This window comes from Engystomops pustulosus, chromosome 2, assembly GCF_040894005.1.
Source record: "Engystomops pustulosus chromosome 2, aEngPut4.maternal, whole genome shotgun sequence".
Taxonomy (NCBI): Eukaryota; Metazoa; Chordata; class Amphibia; order Anura; family Leptodactylidae; genus Engystomops; species Engystomops pustulosus.
The window spans coordinates 179,512,762-179,532,170 of record NC_092412.1 but is presented as its reverse complement, the minus strand read 5'-3'; the positions used below and the strand labels follow the sequence as shown (position 1 = coordinate 179,532,170).

The following is a 19,409-nucleotide window of genomic DNA, read 5'->3' as shown; positions in this document are numbered from 1 at the left end:
TGCATAAAATGAGTGGAAATTCATCATACCTTGTATACATCATCATCCATATTCATATTGTGATATATCAATGTGCAAAATAATTACCTTCTGAATATGTGAAGGTAATCGTGGTGTGAACAAGTGGTTAAAAACCCTAAATAGAACTGGACAAACCGCCCCACGTGGGAAGAGGATGTCTCAGAAATAGGACAAATGCACATTGGCGTTGCTCGCCGCTCAACTGCGCATGGGGGAAAACTCGCGCCTGCGCAGTGGGGTTGGATGCCAATCGTGACGTTATATTGGAATAGTGCAACAGGAAAATAACCTGTTATTTATGTAAATGAAGATACTGTAACCCAGAGGAGATAAATAAAGCATCAAACTTCTTTTGTTACCTTTTACAAGAATGGAGCCACAACAAACTGAAAAATTCCAATGTATCTGTGAACAAATATAGAAAAATAAGGAATGCTAGGTGCAGGATATAAAATATAAACAATTGATCATGTGCATCGACTTTGTGTTTACTACTGAAAAATCAAACCCAACTTGACCCTAACTATAAATCTTTTTGTTATTATCACTGCAGATTTAATTACACGGTGAGGAAGTGGCCAGCAGCTCATTATGAATCTGGCACTGTTTTTCTTTGGCCTAGCATTTGCCATAATCCAAAATGTTGGTAAGTCATCCAAAATAATCAAGCAAAGGGAAAGTAATGGGAGGTAAAATGCCATAAACAGACAATGGGGGTCATTTACTAAGGGCCCGATTCGCGTTTTCCCGACGTGTTAAACGAATATTTCCGTTTTCCCCTGAATTGCCCCGGGATTTTGTCGCACGCGATCAGATTGTGGTGCATTGGCGCTGGCATGCACGCGACGGATTATCAGGGGCGTGGCCGATCGAAAACCCGATGGATTTGGAAAAACCGCCGCATTTTTTTTAAAAAATGTGTCGCGGAGCTTGCACTTACCTTCACTCAGCCCGGCGCGGTGTATTCCAGAGCGTTCCGGGGAACTTCAGCGCAGCAGCGCCACCTGGTGGACGTCGGAGGAACTGCCTTAAAGGAAACCTACCATTTAGAATGGTAGGGGTAAGCTGTAAGTACCGAGCACCAGCTCAGGGTGAGCTGGTGCCGGTACTTACTTTCGTTAGTGTTATAAACCGCGGTATCGCGGTTTTAACACTTTTTAAACTTTAGAGCAGAAGGGGCTTCGGCGCTGTGCGCGACCGTGCGCGCGCAACATCTCCGCTATTTCCTATGTAGGCCCGAAGCCCCTTCTGCACTAAAGTTTAAAAAGTGTTAAAACCGCAATACCGCGGTTTATAACACTAACGAAAGTAAGTACCGGCACCAGCTCACCCTGAGCTGGTGCTCGGTACTTACAGCTCACCCCTACCATTCTAAATGGTAGGTTTCCTTTAATGAATATCGGCCGGGCGAAGAGAACGCGCCGCTGGATCGCAAATGGACCGGGTAAGTAAATCTGCCCCAATGTATTAACACTTGACAACGCTAACTACTGAGAGCTTCTTCATTACATTTGGCATAAGTTATATTATCATTGGCACTAATACTTAGATTTCTTAAGACCAAGACCTTTGTATTCTCATATGAATAAACCATTTCTGTCTGGATATACTTTCCCTTATTTCACATTGTTTAAAAGCTGATACATACCTTAGAATGAGAGTCTGATTCATATCTATTATGAAATACTGTCTTAGTAAATGGTCAATTAGAGTGGACCTGGAGGAAGCAGCAAGACCATACATTTCAGAGACTATTACTACATAAAAACAAGGTATACTAGACACTAGGTACACTACATTTCACCAGATTTTATCACTAACCAGCATCAACTGCTGTGATATAATTGGCATATTTGAATACTCACTAACCAAAGTTCTGTAAAAAAAAATCCACAATAACTTTCAGAAAAATGGTGTGCTTTTGTCTCATGATTTTTTAAAAAAAAATGTTATAAAAAGTGATCAAAAAGTTGCACAAACCCCAGAATGGGACCAAGGAAAATTACACCTCATGATGCAAAAAAAAAACCCTCAACTAGTTCTGTGGGTTGAAAAATAAAAAAGTTACAACTTTAGGAAGATGGCGATGAAAAATGAATGACTCTTATTGTCTAACACATGCAAAACAAAATATATAAATTAGGCATCTTCTGGATGGCACTGAATTGCAGAATTAAAGCTAACATGTTAATGTTGCCATATGGTAAATGGAACAATTAATCAAACTAATTTAATTAAATAATAAATGCCAAACTTCGTGTTTTTTTCTTAGTGTTACTTAAAATTCAATCAATAAATTATAGGCACCCCAAATGAACACCACCAAAAATTGCAACTGGTTTAGCAAAAAGCATGCCCTCAACCAACGACATACATGGAAAAATAGAAAAAAGTTATGCTTTTAAAATTCAGTGTTAAGTTTAGCAGTTCTAATGAGTATAATTTCAGCAATGCTAGCAGTTTAAGCTGCCACAATTTTCTTTTGAATTTCCAAATAATTCATTCACAATGTGCTGTTCTACATGTTAAACATTTCGCTGCATTGGCCGATATAAAACTGCCACCTCTGTGCTGCTACATGCAGTATAACTTTCTCATTTATTTTTAAATATATACTGGGGTGTTCTGTTCAGGAATGTCATAGCTTAGAATTACAATCAGATTAAAACAAGAAAGAAGCAATTCGGGTGCCACATGTGTAAAATACGTTTTGCATTAAAATAAGGTGTTTGGAGTAATGCTCACCTTTCTAGGTCTACAACACATTTGAGCGCGATTTTTAGTTGAGTTGCTTTGGCAGCCGTCCTGGATTCCGTGGCTAAGCGTTTTTACCACATTTGGTCTATCTATTGGTATCTTCCAGGTTGGTTATCGGCGCTAATAACTCAGTTTAGTAATGATAGTATATCGATTGCTTTATTAATAAACTGTGTAAAACGTGTTTCAAGCCTGTACTAGGCTCTTCATCAGTTACATATAGCTTTACATCAGCTATATGTAACTGATGAAGAGCCTAGTAGACAGCTTAGAATTAGCTAAAGAAGTCCTGATTTTCATAAGTATTGTCAATGCTTTGCTTGGTATGTTGTAATGAAACCCATACTGACTGATCTAAGCTGATAGGTAGGTCCGGGTAGGAGTACACGGTAATTTAGGACGATTAATCTTTAGTCACAGGTCTTTCTAACCAAATAGGGATTGTCGAAAGCAGTTGAGACCTTTTTTAAATATATTACATGCATTTCTAGATTGAACAGATAACTTTATGTTGTTATATTTTCTTTACAGAGTCAGATGAAATTGTGTGCCCTAAACAAGTGATTGGAAAAGTAGATGGGAGCGTAACCATTACTTGCTTATACTCAGTTGTTCCTAAGGCTAATAGGCATGTCCGCAAGTATCTTTGTTTACAAGGAACGAGGCTTGGAAGATGTGGCAGCACTGTGACATCTACATCTGGATTTATCCATCCTAACTATGTCGACCGTGTTTCACTTGAAGATGATAGAGAAGGCACGATTGTCATGATCATATCTAACTTACAGAAGACTGATGGAGGCACTTACATATGTGGCATGAACAATGATATGAATTCATTAAAAGCTGTGTTTATTGTGGCCATCACTGAAGGTAACTATCAATTAATTTTTATCACAATCTTAATAATATAATATTTTTCTTAGGCCGAGGGACGGGGACCAGGGGCTGCCACTATGCTTCTCTGAAAAGGGGGGGAAGGAGGGAAATGTTGTAGGGAAATGTTTGTGATGCCAGTCAGGATAATGGTTGCTGACTTCAACCCTGGGAGATAGGTGTTGTGGGTCAGCGTGATTTTATGAACTCTTCTCGACTAGGGCTGGCTCCCAAGGGAATAGATGGAGGAGGGGTGAGTCACTCCTGCTCAACCTCCTGCTTGTCCCCGACCATGATCTTGCCTTATGACTTTGTACTACGCCTTTGTACTACACCTGGTGGTACCACGCCACGGCAAGTCCAACCCTCTTTGTGGTGGGCTCTGGTGAAAACTGGGTGCCACGTATACTCTGCTCCCAGGTGTCAGCTTACGTCTGAGGTGGTGGGGGCTCTGATATGATATATCCCTCTCTCCCCTTCCCTGTTGAAACCTTAGCTATGCAACTGATTTTATGTCAATGCAATATCAGATTGCATATTCTTACCTCTAAATATTATAAAGCTTTTATTCATATCTTACCTAATCACCTCCTCATATTTTTGAACGAAGCAGCTGAAGCAAACAAATTCCCTTTTGAGAATCAACTGGCTCTGATAATCAACATCCCCAAGCAAATCGCCAGAACCCCTTACCGACACAAGACATAATACTACGTCACATGCCGGGTGCATGGAGAGGTCTCAAGGGCAAGTTGCAGCAAAGGCTTACCTGTAACACCAGCAGTTGGTGCTGGCACTGATCGCAGGTGTTTTATTGCTGATCGCTGCCGGCGGCTTCAATAAAATGACATCATCGGGGAGCGGCATACTGTAGTATGGCAGTATATGGTAGGATCTATCAGACAACCTAGGGTTAAAGTACCCTAGGGAGTCTGAAAAATAGTAAAAATAAAAAAAAATTATCACCCCCTTTCCCTAGAACTGATATAAATATAAATAAACAGTAAAAATCATAAACACAATGGTTCCGCGGTCCGCACTATCGTCGGAATATCTGACGATTTCCGATGTACTCCACATTTAGAAAGGGTTTTTGTTGCACGCGATCTGATCTTGGCGCATCACATTTCACGTGACACAAATCGGCGGGAAGGCCGTCGGACAATTCGGCAGATTCGGACAACACACAGGATTTAACATCTCAAATTGTGTTGCAAGACATGCACTCACATACACCGGGAAGAAGAAGGTGAACTCCGACGGACCTCAGCGGGGATGCGACACTTGCAGGATCTCAGGCGCACAATCTTGATGAATAGCAACGGACTTCATCTTCGCCTGACCGTCCGGATCGGGGATTGCGACAGGACAGGGTAAGTAAATTAGGTATCACCGCGTCTGAAAATGCCCGATCTATCAAAATATAATAACGGTTTTTCACTGCATTTAAAATGGCACTTTTCTGCCATTTTAACCGGTTCGCGACCGCCCGCCGTGTATTCACGGTGGCGGTCGCGTCGCGCTGCATGGAGAGGGCTCACGGGCTGAGCCCTCTCCATAGCCGGTAAGTCTTTGCTGCATATTGCTAGCACCGATCGCGGGTGTTTTTACAGCGTGGGCTGCCGGCAAAGCTGCCGGCAGCCTCAATCAGATAGCGGCGCATGGGCGCCGCCATCTTACCTGGGATTGCCGCTCCCCGTGACGTCATCGGGGGGCGGCGATCCGTCTCCATGGTAGCCTCGGGTCTTCCGAAGACCCGAGGCTATTTCATTTAACCCCTTCATTACAATGTGCTGATAGCACATTGTAATGAATGAGGAAGAAAATCCCCATATACTGCCATACTGTAGTATGGCAGTATATGATAGGATCGATCAGACAACCTAGGGTTAAAGTACCCTAGGGAGTCTGAAAAATAGTATAAATAAAAATAAAAAAAAGTTTAAAAAAAAAAATTATAATAAAAAAACCTAAAATTTTAAATCACCCCCCTTTCCCTAGAACTGACATAAATATAAATAAACAGTAAAAATCATAAACACATCAGGTATCGACGCGTCCGAAAATGCCCAATCTATCAAAATATGATAACGGTTTTTCAATGCGTTTAACCCCGTAACGGAAAATAGCGCCCAAAGTCGAAAATGGCCCTTTTTTGCCATTTTGAAAAATCTAAAAAAATCTATAAAAAGTGATCAAAAGGTCGTACAGTCCTAAAAATGATATCATTGAAAATATTATCGCAAAAAATGACACCACCCACAGCTCCGTACACCAAAGTACAAAAAAGTTATTAGCGCCAGAAGTTGGAAAAATCAAAAAAATTATTTTTGTACAGGAGGTTTTAATTTTTGTAAATGTATGAAAACATTATAAAACCTATACAAATTTGGTATCCCCTTAATCGTACCGACCCAAAGAATAAAGTAGACATGTCATTTGGGGTGCTCAGTGAAAGTCGTAAAATCCAAGCCCACAAGAAAATGGCGCAAATGCGTTTTTTCACCATTTTCATTGCATTTGGAATTTTTTTCCCGCTTCCGAGTACATGGCATGGAATATTTAATACCATCATTATGAAGTGCAATTTGTTACGCAGAAAACAAGCCATCACACAGCTCTTTACGTGTAAAAATAAAAAAGTTATAGAGTTTTGAAGGTGGGGAGTGAAAAATGGACATGAAAAAACAGGAAAGGGCCCGGTCCTTAACCGGTTAAAAAATATAAAAAAAATTCTATAAACAGTGATCAAAAGGCAGTCCTAAAAATGATAACATTGAAAACGTTATCAAAAGTCTCAAAAAATTACACCACCCACCGCTCCATACACCAAATAATAAAAAAGTTATTAGAGGCAGAAAATGGCAAAATCCCAAAAATTTTTGTACAGGAAGTTTTTAATTTTTGTAAATGTATGAAAACATTATAAAAACTATACCAGGGATTTGGTATCCCTGTAATCATACTGACCCAAAGAATAAAGTAGACATATCATTTGGGGTGTACAGTGAAATCCGTAAAATCCAAGCCCACAAGAATATGGCGCAAATGCGTTTTTTCACCAATTTCACTGCATTTAGAATTTCCTGCTTCCCAGTACAGGGCATGTAATATTAAAAAGCACCATTATGAAGTGTTATTTGTTATGCAGAAAATAAGCCATAACACAGCTCTGTAAATGGAAATATAAAAAAGTTGTAGATTTTTGAAGGTGGGGATTGAAAAATTAAAACGTAAGGAAAAGTTCAACGGCGGAAAGGGGTTAAATTGTATGCCTCTATAATAGCCTCTAGGTTAATGCCTTTTATTTCACAGATAGTAAGTGAAGACCAAGTAGGATTTATTAGAGGCCGACAAGCCTCGGATTATAATACTAGCAGGGTGCTAGATATAGTATATTATCTTCACTCCTCCAAAACCCCTTTGTTTTGGTTACCTTAGATGCCGAGAAGGCATTTGACCACATACCTTCTCGACACTATGGGGCTAGAAGGCAGAATTTTAAACGCCATCAGTGCACTATACTCCTCTCCATCAGCTAAGATATTTGTACATGGCTCACTATCAGATAATTTTTCCATTACCAATGGAATGCGACAGTAATATCCCCTTTCCCCTCTAATTTTTATCTCATCAATCAAACCACCAGGACTCTACAAGCAACTGCTGGCATATCGGGTGTTCAAATAGGGGGAAAACATATACTACATCCCAGGGGCGTCACTAGGTCAAAACAACTGGGGCTCGTGCCCCGGATCTCCCTGGGCCGGCAGGACATTTGTCCCACTGCCCGGACATCCTCCCCTGTCTCATCACGATTCGTGTCCTCTGGACATAGATCGTGATGAGAACGAGTGCACAGTGTACACTGCTTTCCCTGCAGGACCTGTGATGATGTCACAATCACATGGCCTGCAGGAGTCAGGTGAGAGGGAGAACATAGGGAGATCTATATGGGCACATATACAGGAGGGCTGTGTGTGGGGACATTACTGGGACACATTACAGGGGTGCTATGTGTGGGGACATTACTGGGGGACATTACAGGGGTGCTGTGTGTGGGGACATTACTGGGTCACATTACAGGAGGGCTGTGTGTGGGGACATTACAGGAGGGCAGATGTGGGGACATTACAGGATGACACTAGAAGGGGGCTGTGTGTGGGGACATTACTGGGGGACATTACAGGTGGACATTACAGGGGGGCTGTGTGTGGGGACATTACTGGGGGACATTACAAGGGTGCCGTGTGTGGGGACATTACAGGAGGGCTGTGTGTGGGGACATTACAGGGGTGCTGTGTGTGGGGACATTACGGGGGGACATTACAGAAGGGCTGTGTGTGGGGACATTACTGGGGACATTACAGGGGGGCTGTATGTAGGGACATTACTGGGGGACCTTACAGGGGTGCTGTATGTGGGAACATTACTGGGGGACATTACAGGTGGACATTACAGGGGGGCTGTGTGTGGGGACATTACTGGGGGACATTACAGGGGTGCTGTGTGTGGGGACATTACTGGGGGACATTACAGGGGTGCTGTGTGTGGGGACATTACTGGGGGACATTACAGGAGGGCTGTGTGTGGGGACATTACTGGGGACATTACAGGGGGGGCTGTGTGTGAGGACATTACAGGGGGCTGTGTGTGGGGACATTACTGGGGGACCTTACAGGGGGGCTGTAAGTGGGGACATTACTGGGGGACCTTACAGGGGGGCTGTATGTGGGGACATTACTGGGGGACCTTCCAGGGGGGCTGTGTGTGGGTACATTACTGGGGGACATTACAGGGGTGCTGTGTGTGGGGACATTACTGGGGGACATTACAGGAGGGCTGTGTGTGGGGACATTACTGGGGGTCATTACAGGGGTGCTGTGTGTGGGGACATTACAGGAGGGCTGTGTGTGGGGACATTACTGGGGACATTACAGGAGGCTGTGTGTGGGGACATTACTGGGGGACCTTACAGGGGGGCTGTGTGTGGGGACATTACTGGGGGACCTTACAGGGGGGCTGTCTGTGGGGACATAAATGGGGACATTGCAGGGGGGGCTGTGTAGGGGACATTACAGGGGGGCTGTGTCGGAGAGACATTACTGGGGGGATCTGTGGGGGACATTTCTTGGGGCGTGTTCACACGTGGCAGTAGGATGGGGCCTCGGTTTGCTCACACATGAGTTTCCAGTGATGGTTATGTGATGGATAACGAGCGCCTGGCGTCTTGTATTTGTTGAAATGCAAACGTGTGAGCGCAGCCTTAGGGTGCGGTCACACGTTGCGTTTACCGCATGCGTTTAAAAACGCATTGGAATAGCTGAAGAGTGATTTACCTAATTAGACAGCTGTTAACAGGTGTGTTTACAAAATGCAACCATAAACGAATTGTTAACACATGCGTTAACATAGCGGTTAACACATGCCTTTGTTAACATAATGTTAACCCCTTAACGCTCTGCGCCGTAGCTCTACGGCGCAGAGGTATAAGGGATGTATGAAGAGGGCTCACGGGCTGAGTCCTCTTCATACAGAGGTGGGGGTTTTTGCATTTTGCACAAAACCCCCACCGCTAATAACCGCGGTCGGTGCTTGCACCGATCGCGGCTATTAACCCCCTAAACGCCGCCGGCAAAGTCGCCGGCGGCGTTTAAAAGACGGCGGCGCGTGGGCGCCGCCATCTTTTTTTCGATCGCCACGCCCCCGAACGTCATCGGGGGGCGGCGATCAGTTGCCATGGTAGCCTCGTGTCTTCTTTTGACACGAGGCTATCTGGCAGCTGCATATTCGTTACAATGAGCCAGTGGCTCATTGTAATGAATGTGCTGCAAAAATGCCATATATTGCAATACAGAAGTATTGCAGTATATGGTAGCAGCGATCTGACTATCTAGGGTTAATGTACCCTAGATGGTCTAAAAGATAGTGAAAAAAAAAAGAAAAAAAAAAGTTTAAAAAATAAAAAAAATTAATAAAATATTAAAAGTTCAAATCACCCCCCTTTCCCTAGAACGGATATAAAACATAACAAACAGTAAAAATCACAGACATATTAGGTATCGCCGCGTCCCAAAATGCCCGATCTATCAAAATATAAAAACGTTTACGGCCGGCGGTGACCTCCGAGGCGGGAAATGGCGCCCAAATGTCCGAAATGCGACTTTTACACCTTTTTACATAACATAAAAAATGAAATAAAAAATGATCAAAATGTCGCACAGACCTCAAAATGGTAGCAATGAAAACGTCGCCTCATTTCGCAAAAAATGACCCCTCACACATCTCCGTGCGCCAAAGTATGAAAAAGTTATTAGCGTCAGAAGATGGCAAAAAATTTTTTTTCTTTTTTGTACACATTCGTTTAATTTTTGAAAATGTATTAAAACACAATAAAACCTGTATAAATTTGGTATCACCGCGATCGCACCGAACCAAAGAATAAAGTAGGCGTGTTATTTGGAGCGAAGAGTGAAAGTCGTAAAAACTGAGCCCACAAGAACGTGACGCACGTGCGGTTTTTTTTCAATTTTTCCACATTTGGAATTTTTTTTCAGCTTTGCAGTACATGGCATGTTAAAATAAATAACATTACGGGAAAGTAAAATTTGTTAAGCACAAAATAAGCCCTCACACAGGTCTGTACACGGAAAAATGAAAAAGTTATGGATTTTTGAAGTTGGAGAGCGAGAAATGAGGCGAAAAACCCTCCGTCCTTAAGGGGTTAATGCAAGTGTTAACATTAGCATTTTGTAAATGCAAGTGTTAACAGCTGTTTAATTAGGGAAATCACTCTTCAGCTATTCCAATGGGTTTTTAAACGCATGCGGTAAACGCAACGTGTGACCGCACCCTTACAGTATTTTGGGAGAGTGTTAGGGGCAGCAGCAGGATAATGCTGTCAGGGTGTGTTTACATGATGCAGTTACAATCAGGTTTGAGGTGGTTTTAGGTGCAGTTTTGTCAATTTAATAGGTGAAAGACCTGATCTGAATGGGTGAATTTGAGTTTGAAGGGGAAACCTTTTCCACAAATGTTGTTCACGTAAAATAACAAAACTGCACCTAAAACCACCTCAAAACTGATTGCGATGCATTTTGAACATGTGAACGCACCTTCAGAGAACCAAGACATTGGGACAATGAAGGACATATGGTGATGCCTAATAGTGAAGTGGACATGTCACCAGCAGTCACTGTCTGTAACACGTAGGGATTTCTCCTGTGTTTCTGTAGCTGTATATACCCTCAATAACGTTGTTATTGGCAGAACCAAATGTTAGGGAGGGTATGTACAGTAGTGGGCATTACTGAAAGTGCGATACACATGCATTGGGGCCCGTGCCCGGGTCTTTTACCACCCTAGCAACGCCCCTGCTACATCCTTATATGCAGACGTTATTATCCTTACATTAGAAAAACCTGAAACCTCTCTTGAAACTGCTATTCAGGTCATTGAAAGATTTAGTCAGATCTCATACTATAAACTCAATATCCAAAAATCTCAAGTTCTCCCCATACACATCCCTTTTGACTCATCCCTTTACTATTTAAAACAAAAATTCTATTTAGATTGGCAAAAAGTACTTAGTACAATACTTAGGAATCCAGGTTACGAATTCCCCAAATACCTTATATTCACATGACTATGTTCGGCTCCTGAATTCACTCACTAAAGACTACAGTTCCTTGCAAAAGATAGAAATATCGTGGCTAGGCCTTATAGCAGCTATTACAAAAGGTCCTTTATCTTTTTAGGACCCTACCTATACCCCTCCCCAAATCTTATCTCAACAAAATTCAAAGAATGATTTCTCAATTTATCTGGGTGGGGAAAAAACTTGTATTGCAAAAAACATTATGATTAAACACAATTTGGCAGGAGCATTTGGACCCCTGATATTACGGCATATTACTATGCAACTCTTCTATTACAGGCAGCCAAGGGGCACAATGCTTCAATTTTCATTCCATGGATGCAAATAGAAAGTTTTCTCACTAAGGGAATAAATATTCGTCAATTAATTTAAGAAAAAATAGGGCAAATACGTATGCCACTACAAATCTCTCCAATTGTCAAAGCAATTATTCTGTGTTGGAATACCTTGCATACGATAGACAACAACTTAGAGAGTCTTGACTGGAAAGATTTTTCCATCTTATTACTCACTTACATATATCCTTCATTACCCGTCAATGCTTGGCTGGATAAAGGGATGTTGTCTCTAGATGTTTTTATCGAAGACAACAAAATAATTGCACATCAAATATTTAACATTAAATATGGCATAAAAATTTAAGATTTTCAAAAGGATTAAAATTAGAGATGAGCGAACACTAAAATGCTCGGGTACTCGTTATTCGAGACGAACTTTTCCCGATGCTCGAGTGCTCGTCTCGAATAACGAACCCCATTGAAGTCAATGGGAGACTCGAGCATTTTTCAAGGGGACCAAGGCTCTGCACAGGGAAGCTTGGCCAAACACCTGGGAACCTCAGAAAAGGATGGAAACACCACGGAAATGGACAGGAAACAGCAGGGGCAGCATGCATGGATGCCTCTGAGGCTGCATAATCGCACCATTATGCCAAAATTATGGGCAACAGCATGGCCATGACAGAGTGACAGAATGAAGCTAGATAGCATCTAAAACATCCAATAATTGACCCTGACACTATAGGGGACGGCATGCAGAGGCAGCGGCAGCAGGCTAGAGAGTGTCATGGCGACATACCCTAAATGGACTCAGGCTTCAAACCAATGGGTGGCAGAGAGGAACCAAAGGAGGTGAGCAAGAAGCGCTCAAATAATATCGGTACATGATAAAAGTTTGCCAGTATATTTTGTGGATTACACAGCAGGGTGGCGACAAAGTTAACATGGAAGCCATGAAAACAACCCAAAATTCTGCCTGACACAGCTCGTTTGATAAGGGGACCATGTATGGAGGCAGTGAACTAGTAGTAGATTAAAGGTGCTGCAGTTAAAACTATGTTAGTTGGATCTTGGCATGGAGCTGGCGCTCCGCTGCCAGGCGAGCTTTCGCCAATCCAAGCCCCTGTCTATAGGCTACTCCCCAAACAGCACTTCTAAGAACCTTTTGTATAAGATCAAGTGTAGTAGCGTTCTTATAAGTTTAGGATATGGCGGGTGAGGGGAATGTAAACAGATGCGCAAGAAGCGCTGAAATAATATCCCTAAATGGTAAAAGTTTGCAAGTATATTTTGGGGATTACACAGCAGGGTGGCGACAAAGTTAACAACTTTGATGTGGAATGCCCTGTAATAGCTCTTGGGCGGTGTGCCTTTTATCGCCTAGGCTCAGCAGTTTCAGCACCGCCTGCTGTCGCTTAGCGACGGCACTGCTGCTGTGCCTAGAGCTACCGACTGATGGCGCCATGCCCACGGATGGTAATTCGGAGGAGGAGGAGGTGGAGGAGGGGTGGGAGGAGGTATAGTAGGCCTTTGAGACCTGGACCGAGGTAGGCCCCGCAATTCTCTGCGTCGGCAGTATATGACCAGCCCCAGGGTCAGACTCGGTCCCAGCCTGCACCAAGTTAAGTGTAGTAGCGTTCTTATAAGTTTGGGATATGGCGGGTGAGGGGAATGTAAACAGATGCGCAAGAAGCGCATGATGCGCATGGAGCTGGCGTTCCGCTGCCAGGCGAGCTTTCGCCAATCCAAGCCCCTGTCTCTAGGCTACTCCCCAAACAGCACTTCTAAGAACCTTTTGTATAAGATCAAGTGTAGTAGCGTTCTTATAAGTTTAGGATATGCCGGGTGAGGGGAATGTAAACAGATGCGCAAGAAGCGCTGAAATAATATCCCTAAATGGTAAAAGTTTGCCAGTATATTTTGTGGATAACACAGCAGGGTGGCGACAAAGTTAACAACTTTGATGTGGAATCCATGAAAACAACCCAAATTTCTACCTGACACACCTCGTTTGATAAAGGGACGATGTATGGAGGCAGCTATATGGACGACTTTTGGAGGTAGCAATGGAGACAACGTGTGGAGGCTGCTATGGAGACAATTTAATTTGGATAGTGCCTGTATGTGGCAGTCCCAAACATTTTTCAAACCAGAGGAGCAGGTAGGTGGCCCTCCAGTAAAATGGGATAGATTGAGTGCCTGTATGTGGCAGTCCCAAAAATGTTTCAAACCAGAGGAGCAGGTAGGTGGCCCTCCAGTAAAATGGAATAGATTGAGTGCCTGTATGTGGCAGTCCCAAAAATTGTTCAAACCAGAGGAGCAGGTAGGTGGCCCTGCAGTAAAATGGAATAGATTGAGTGCCTGTATGTGGCAGTCCCAAAAATTGTTCAAACCAGAGGAGCAGGTAGGTGGCCCTGCAGTAAAATGGAATAGATTGAGTGCCTGTATGTGGCAGTCCCAAAAATGTTTCAAACCAGAGGAGCAGGTAGGTGGCCCTCCAGTAAAATGGAATAGATTGAGTGCCTGTATGTGGCAGTCCCAAAAATTGTTCAAACCAGAGGAGCAGGTAGGTGGCCCTGCAGTAAAATGGAATAGATTGAGTGCCTGTATGTGGCAGTCCCAAAAATTTTTTAAAACAGAGGACCGGGTAGGTGGCCCTCCAGAAAAATGGAATAGATTGAGTGCCTGTATGTGGCACTCACAAAAATTGTTTCAAGCAGAGGACCGGGTAGGTGGCCCTCCAGAAAAATTAAATGCATGAAGTACTATAGCAAGAGCCAGTGGGCCCTGTCAAAAAATAGCCATTTTCCTCTGCTTTACTGTAGGAGGAGGAGGAGTGGATCAATTATTCAGGTTGAGCTTCCTTCACCTGGTGGAGATTGGAAATTCTGAGAAATCCAGCCTTTATTCATTTTAATAAGCGTCAGCCTGTCAGCGCTGTCAGTCGACAGGCGTGTACGCTTATCGGTGATGATGCCACCAGCTGCACTGAAAACCCGCTCGGACAAGACGCTAGCGGCAGGGCAGGCAAGAACCTCCAAGGCGTACAGCGCCAGTTCGTGCCACATGTCCAGCTTTGAAACCCAGTAGTTGTAGGGAGCTGTGTGATCATTTAGGACGATGGTATGGTCAGCTACGTACTCCCTCACCATCTTTCTGTAAAGATCAGCCCTACTCTGCCGAGACTGGGGACAGGTGACAGTGTCTTGCTGGGGTGACATAAAGCTGGCAAAAGCCTTGTAAAGCGTACCCTTGCCAGTGCTGGACAAGCTGCCTGCTCGCCTACTCTCCCTCGCTACTTGTCCCGCAGAACTACGCACTCTGCCGCTAGCGCTGTCAGAAGGGAAATACTGTTTCAGCTTGTGCACCAGGGCCTGCTGGTATTCATGCATTCTCACACTCCTTTCCTCTCCAGGGATGAGAGTGGGAAGATTTTGCTTGTACCGTGGGTCCAGGAGAGTGAACACCCAGTAATCGGTGCTGGAATAAATTCTTTGAACGCGAGGGTCACGGGATAGGCAGCCTAGCATGAAATCTGCCATATGCGCCAGAGTACCAACGCGTAAGAATTCACTCCCCTCACTGGCCTGACTGTCCATTTCCTCCTCCTCCAACTCCTCCAACTCCTCTTCTTCTGCCCATACACGCTGAACAGTGAAGGACTCAACAATGGTCCCCTCTTGTGTCTCGCCAACATTCTCCTCCTCTTCCTCCTCATCCTCCTCCACCTCCACCTCCTCCGATATGCGCTGAGAAACAGACCTCAGGGTGCTTTGGCTATCAACAAGGGAATATTCTTCCCCCGTCTCTTGTGACGAGCGCAAAGCTTCCGACTTCATGCTGACCAGAGAGTTTTTCAACAGGCCAAGCAGCGGGATGGTGAGGCTGATGATGGCGGCATCGCCACTGACCATCTGTGTTGACAGGCATGGCACATGTGTCAGTCTGCCGAGTTGCAGAGCCGCCACCAGGTTACGGCCGTTGTCACACACAACCATTCCCGGCTTGAGGTTCAGCGGTGCCAGCCACAGATCAGTCTGCGCCGTGATGCCCTGTAATAGCTCTTAGGCGGTGTGCCTTTTGTCGCCTAGGCTCAGCAGTTTGAGCACCGCCTGCTGTCGCTTAGCGACGGCACTGCTGCTGTGCCTAGAGCTACCGACTGATGGCGCCGTGCCCACGGATGGTAGTTCGGAGGAGGAGGTGGAGGAGGGGTGGGAGGAGGAGGAGGCATAGTAGGCCTGAAACACCTGGACCGAGGTAGGCCCCGCAATCCTCGGCGTCGGCAGTATATGAGCAGCCCCAGGGTCAGACTCGGTCCCAGCCTCCACCAAGTTAACCCAATGTGCCGTCAGCGATATATAGTGGCCCTGCCCGGCAGCACTCGTCCACGTGTCCGTGGTCAGGTGGACCTTGTCAGAAACGGCGTTGGTCAGGGCACGGATGATGTTGTCTGACACGTGCTGGTGCAGGGCTGGGACGGCACATCGGGAAAAGTAGTGGCGGCTGGGGACCGAATACCGAGGGGCGGCCGCCGCCATGAGGTTGCGAAAGGCCTCGGTCTCTACTAGCCTATAGGGCAGCATCTCCAGGCTAAGCAATCTGGAGATGTGCACATTAAGGGCTTGGGCGTGCGGGTGGGTTGCACTATATTTGCGTTTCCGCTCCAGCGTCTGGGGTATGGAGAGCTGAACGCTGGTGGATGCTGTGGAGGATCGTGGAGGCGACGATGGGGTTTTTGTGCCAGGGTCCTGGGCAGGGGGCTGACTAGCAGCTGACACAGGGGAAGGAGCAGTGGTGTGCACGGCCGGAGGTGAACGGGCTTGTTGCCACTGAGTGGGGTGCTTAGCATTCATATGCCTGCGCATACTGGTGGTAGTTAAGCTAGTAGTGGTGGAACCCCTGCTGAGCCTGGTTTGGCAAATGTTGCACACCACAGTCCGTCGGTCATCCGGTGTTTCCTTAAAGAACCTCCACACTTCTGAAGATCTAGCCCTCGCCGCAAGAGCCCTCACCACGGGAGCTTCACTAGTTGACAGTGGCGCTGATGCACCAGCTCTGGCCCTGCCTCTCCGTCTGGCCCCACCACTGCCTCTTCCAACCTGTTCAGGTCGAGGACTCTCCTCCGTCTCAGAAGCACTGTGTTCACCCGGCCTCTCAACCCAGCTTGGGTCTGTCACCTCATCATCCTCCGATCCCTCAGTCTGCTCCCCCCTCGGACTTCCTGCCCTGACAACAACTTCCCCACTGTCTGACAACCGTGTCTCCTCATCGTCGGACACCTCTTTACACACTTCCACTACGTCAAGAAGGTCATCATCACCCACAGACTGTGACTGGTGGAAAACCTGGGCATCGGAAAATTGCTCAGCAGCAACCGGACAAGTGGTTTGTGACTGTGGGAAGGGTCCAGAAAACAGTTCCTCAGAGTATGCCGGTTCAAATGCCAAATTTTCCTGGGAGGGGGCAGACTGGGGGGGAGGAGGCTGAGGTGCAGGAGCTGGAGGAGTGGGGATTTCGGTGACATGGGTGGACTGCGTGGAAGACTGACTGGTGGTGGACAAATTGCTCGAAGCATTGTCAGCAATCCACGACATCACCTGTTCGCACTGTTCTGGCCTCAACAGTGCTCTACCACGAGTCCCAGTAACTTCAGACATGAACCTAGGGAGTGTAGCTCTGCGGCGTTCCCCTGCTCCCTCATCAGCAGGTGGTGTCTCACCCCGCCCAGGACCACGGCCTCTGACCCCAGCAGTAGTTGGACGCCCACGTCCCCGCCCTCGTCCTCTACCCCTAGCCCTCGGGTTAAACATTTTTAAAATGAGAGTTATAACTTTTTTTTTTTTTTTTACTTCTTTTTGTTTTTTTTGGTGTTTTTTTGTGTTTTTTTTTTTTTTTTGTGTTTTTTGTTTTTTTTTGAGTTTTTAAAACCAAACAATCCTATCCTATTGCTATGGCTATTTTCTAGCCAAGTATCAAAGGAAGCACACTACTATGCCAGATGAGATGACACTGAGTTATTGCCTAATAGAAATCCAACCCCTACTGAATTTTGCCACTTCGGCCTTTGCTATGGATATGTGCGCCACTAAGCGCAGAACACAGCGGTCGCAAGTCTCACTACAAATTGCTCAGAATTGGCAAGTACATGCACTGCAGAAACTACAGCCACCAGCAGATCAACCAGAAATCAAATATATAGAACGCTACTGTAGGCTTCAAGAAGCTGTTTGTATTCTCCTCTGGCTATTTTCTAGCCAAGTATCAAAGGAAGCACACTACTATGCCAGATGAGATGACACTGAGTTATTGCCTAATAGAAATCCAACCCCTACTGAATTTTGCCACTTCGGCCTTTGCTATGGATATGTGCGCCACTAAGCGCAGAACACAGCGGTCGCAAGTCTCACTACAAATTGCTCAGAATTGGCAAGTACATGCACTGCAGAAACTACAGCCACCAGCAGATCAACCAGAAATCAAATATATAGAACGCTACTGTAGGCTTCAAGAAGCTGTTTGTATTCTCCTCTGGCTATTTTCTAGCCAAGTATCAAAGGAAGCACACTACTATGCCAGATGAGATGACACTGAGTTATTGCCTAATAGAAATCCAACCCCTACTGAATTTTGCCACTTCGGCCTTTGCTATGGATATGTGCGCCACTAAGCGCAGAACACAGCGGTCGCAAGTCTCACTACAAATTGCTCAGAATTGGCAAGTACATGCACTGCAGAAACTACAGCCACCAGCAGATCAACCAGAAATCAAATATATAGAACGCTACTGTAGGCTTCAAGAAGCTGTTTGTATTCTCCTATGGCTATTTTCTAGCCAAGTATCAAAGGAAGCACACTACTATGCCAGATGAGATGACACTGAGTTATTGCCTAATAGAAATCCAACCCCTACTGAATTTTCCCACTTCGGTCTTTGCTATGGATATGTGTGCCACTAAGAGCTAAACACAACGGTAGCAAGTCCCCCTGCTAATTCCTCACAAAATGGTAAAAGATGCAAATTAAAATAAAAAAAGTAGAACGTTATTGTAGCCCTAAGAAGGGCTGTTGGGTTCTTTGAGAATCACTCCTGCCTAACAGTAAGCTAATAGAACACCCTAACGCTTTCCCTGACCAGCAGCAGCTCTCTCCCTAGCGGCATCCAGAGACAGAATGATCCGAGCAGCGCGGCCAGCGGCTAGTCTATCCCAGGGTCACCTGATCTGGCCAGCCAACCACTGCTATCGACGTGTAAGGGTACCACGTCATGCTGGGTGGAGTGCAGAGTCTCCTGGCTTGTGATTGGCTCTGTTTCTGGCCGCCAAAAAGCAAAACGGCGGGAGCTGCCATTTTCTCGAGCGGGCGAAGTATTCGTCCGAGTAACGAGCAGTTTCGAGTACCCTAATGCTCGACCGAGCATCAAGCTCGGACGAGCATGTTCGCTCATCTCTAATTAAAATCACTTTCTTCTGCCATCACTAATAATTAAATTTTTTCAACATCACATCCCTTAAAGGAAACCTACCACCACGGATCTACCTATTAAGGTAGATTGGGTGGTAGGTGCCTCTATTGTACGTGAGGATAGCCCTTTTAAGGGCTAATCCTCATGTCCCCTGTATCTTTTTCTAACATTTATTGCCCTAATATGCTAATTTTCTAAAGAGGCTACTGGGGCGTGGAGTAGCTGGAGCTAAAGGCTACACAACGTGGCTACTCCACACCCCAGTAGCATCTTTGAACCTCCTATATGCGGCATGCGCGCACTTGTCGGTAAATTCGGAGTTCTGCGCATGCACAGTTGCTCCAGCTTCGGATCGGTG

At 45.3% G+C, this 19,409-nt stretch overlaps 1 protein-coding gene across 3 annotated transcripts in view; it reads left to right on the top strand.

Moving 5' to 3' along the window:
- Nucleotides 1–19,409, top strand: part of LOC140118955 (polymeric immunoglobulin receptor-like) — a 44,856-nt gene that overhangs the window by 8,631 nt on the left and 16,816 nt on the right. For 2 of the 3 annotated variants that reach the window (XM_072137439.1, XM_072137438.1), the window contains exons 2-3: nt 575–667; nt 3,310–3,651. In XM_072137439.1, coding sequence (XP_071993540.1) covers nt 613–667; nt 3,310–3,651 — 397 coding nt within the window. In that variant the 5' untranslated portion in view covers nt 575–612. The remainder of the gene's footprint in view (nt 1–574; nt 668–3,309; nt 3,652–19,409) is intronic. The other variant, XM_072137440.1, reaches the window with a different exon arrangement.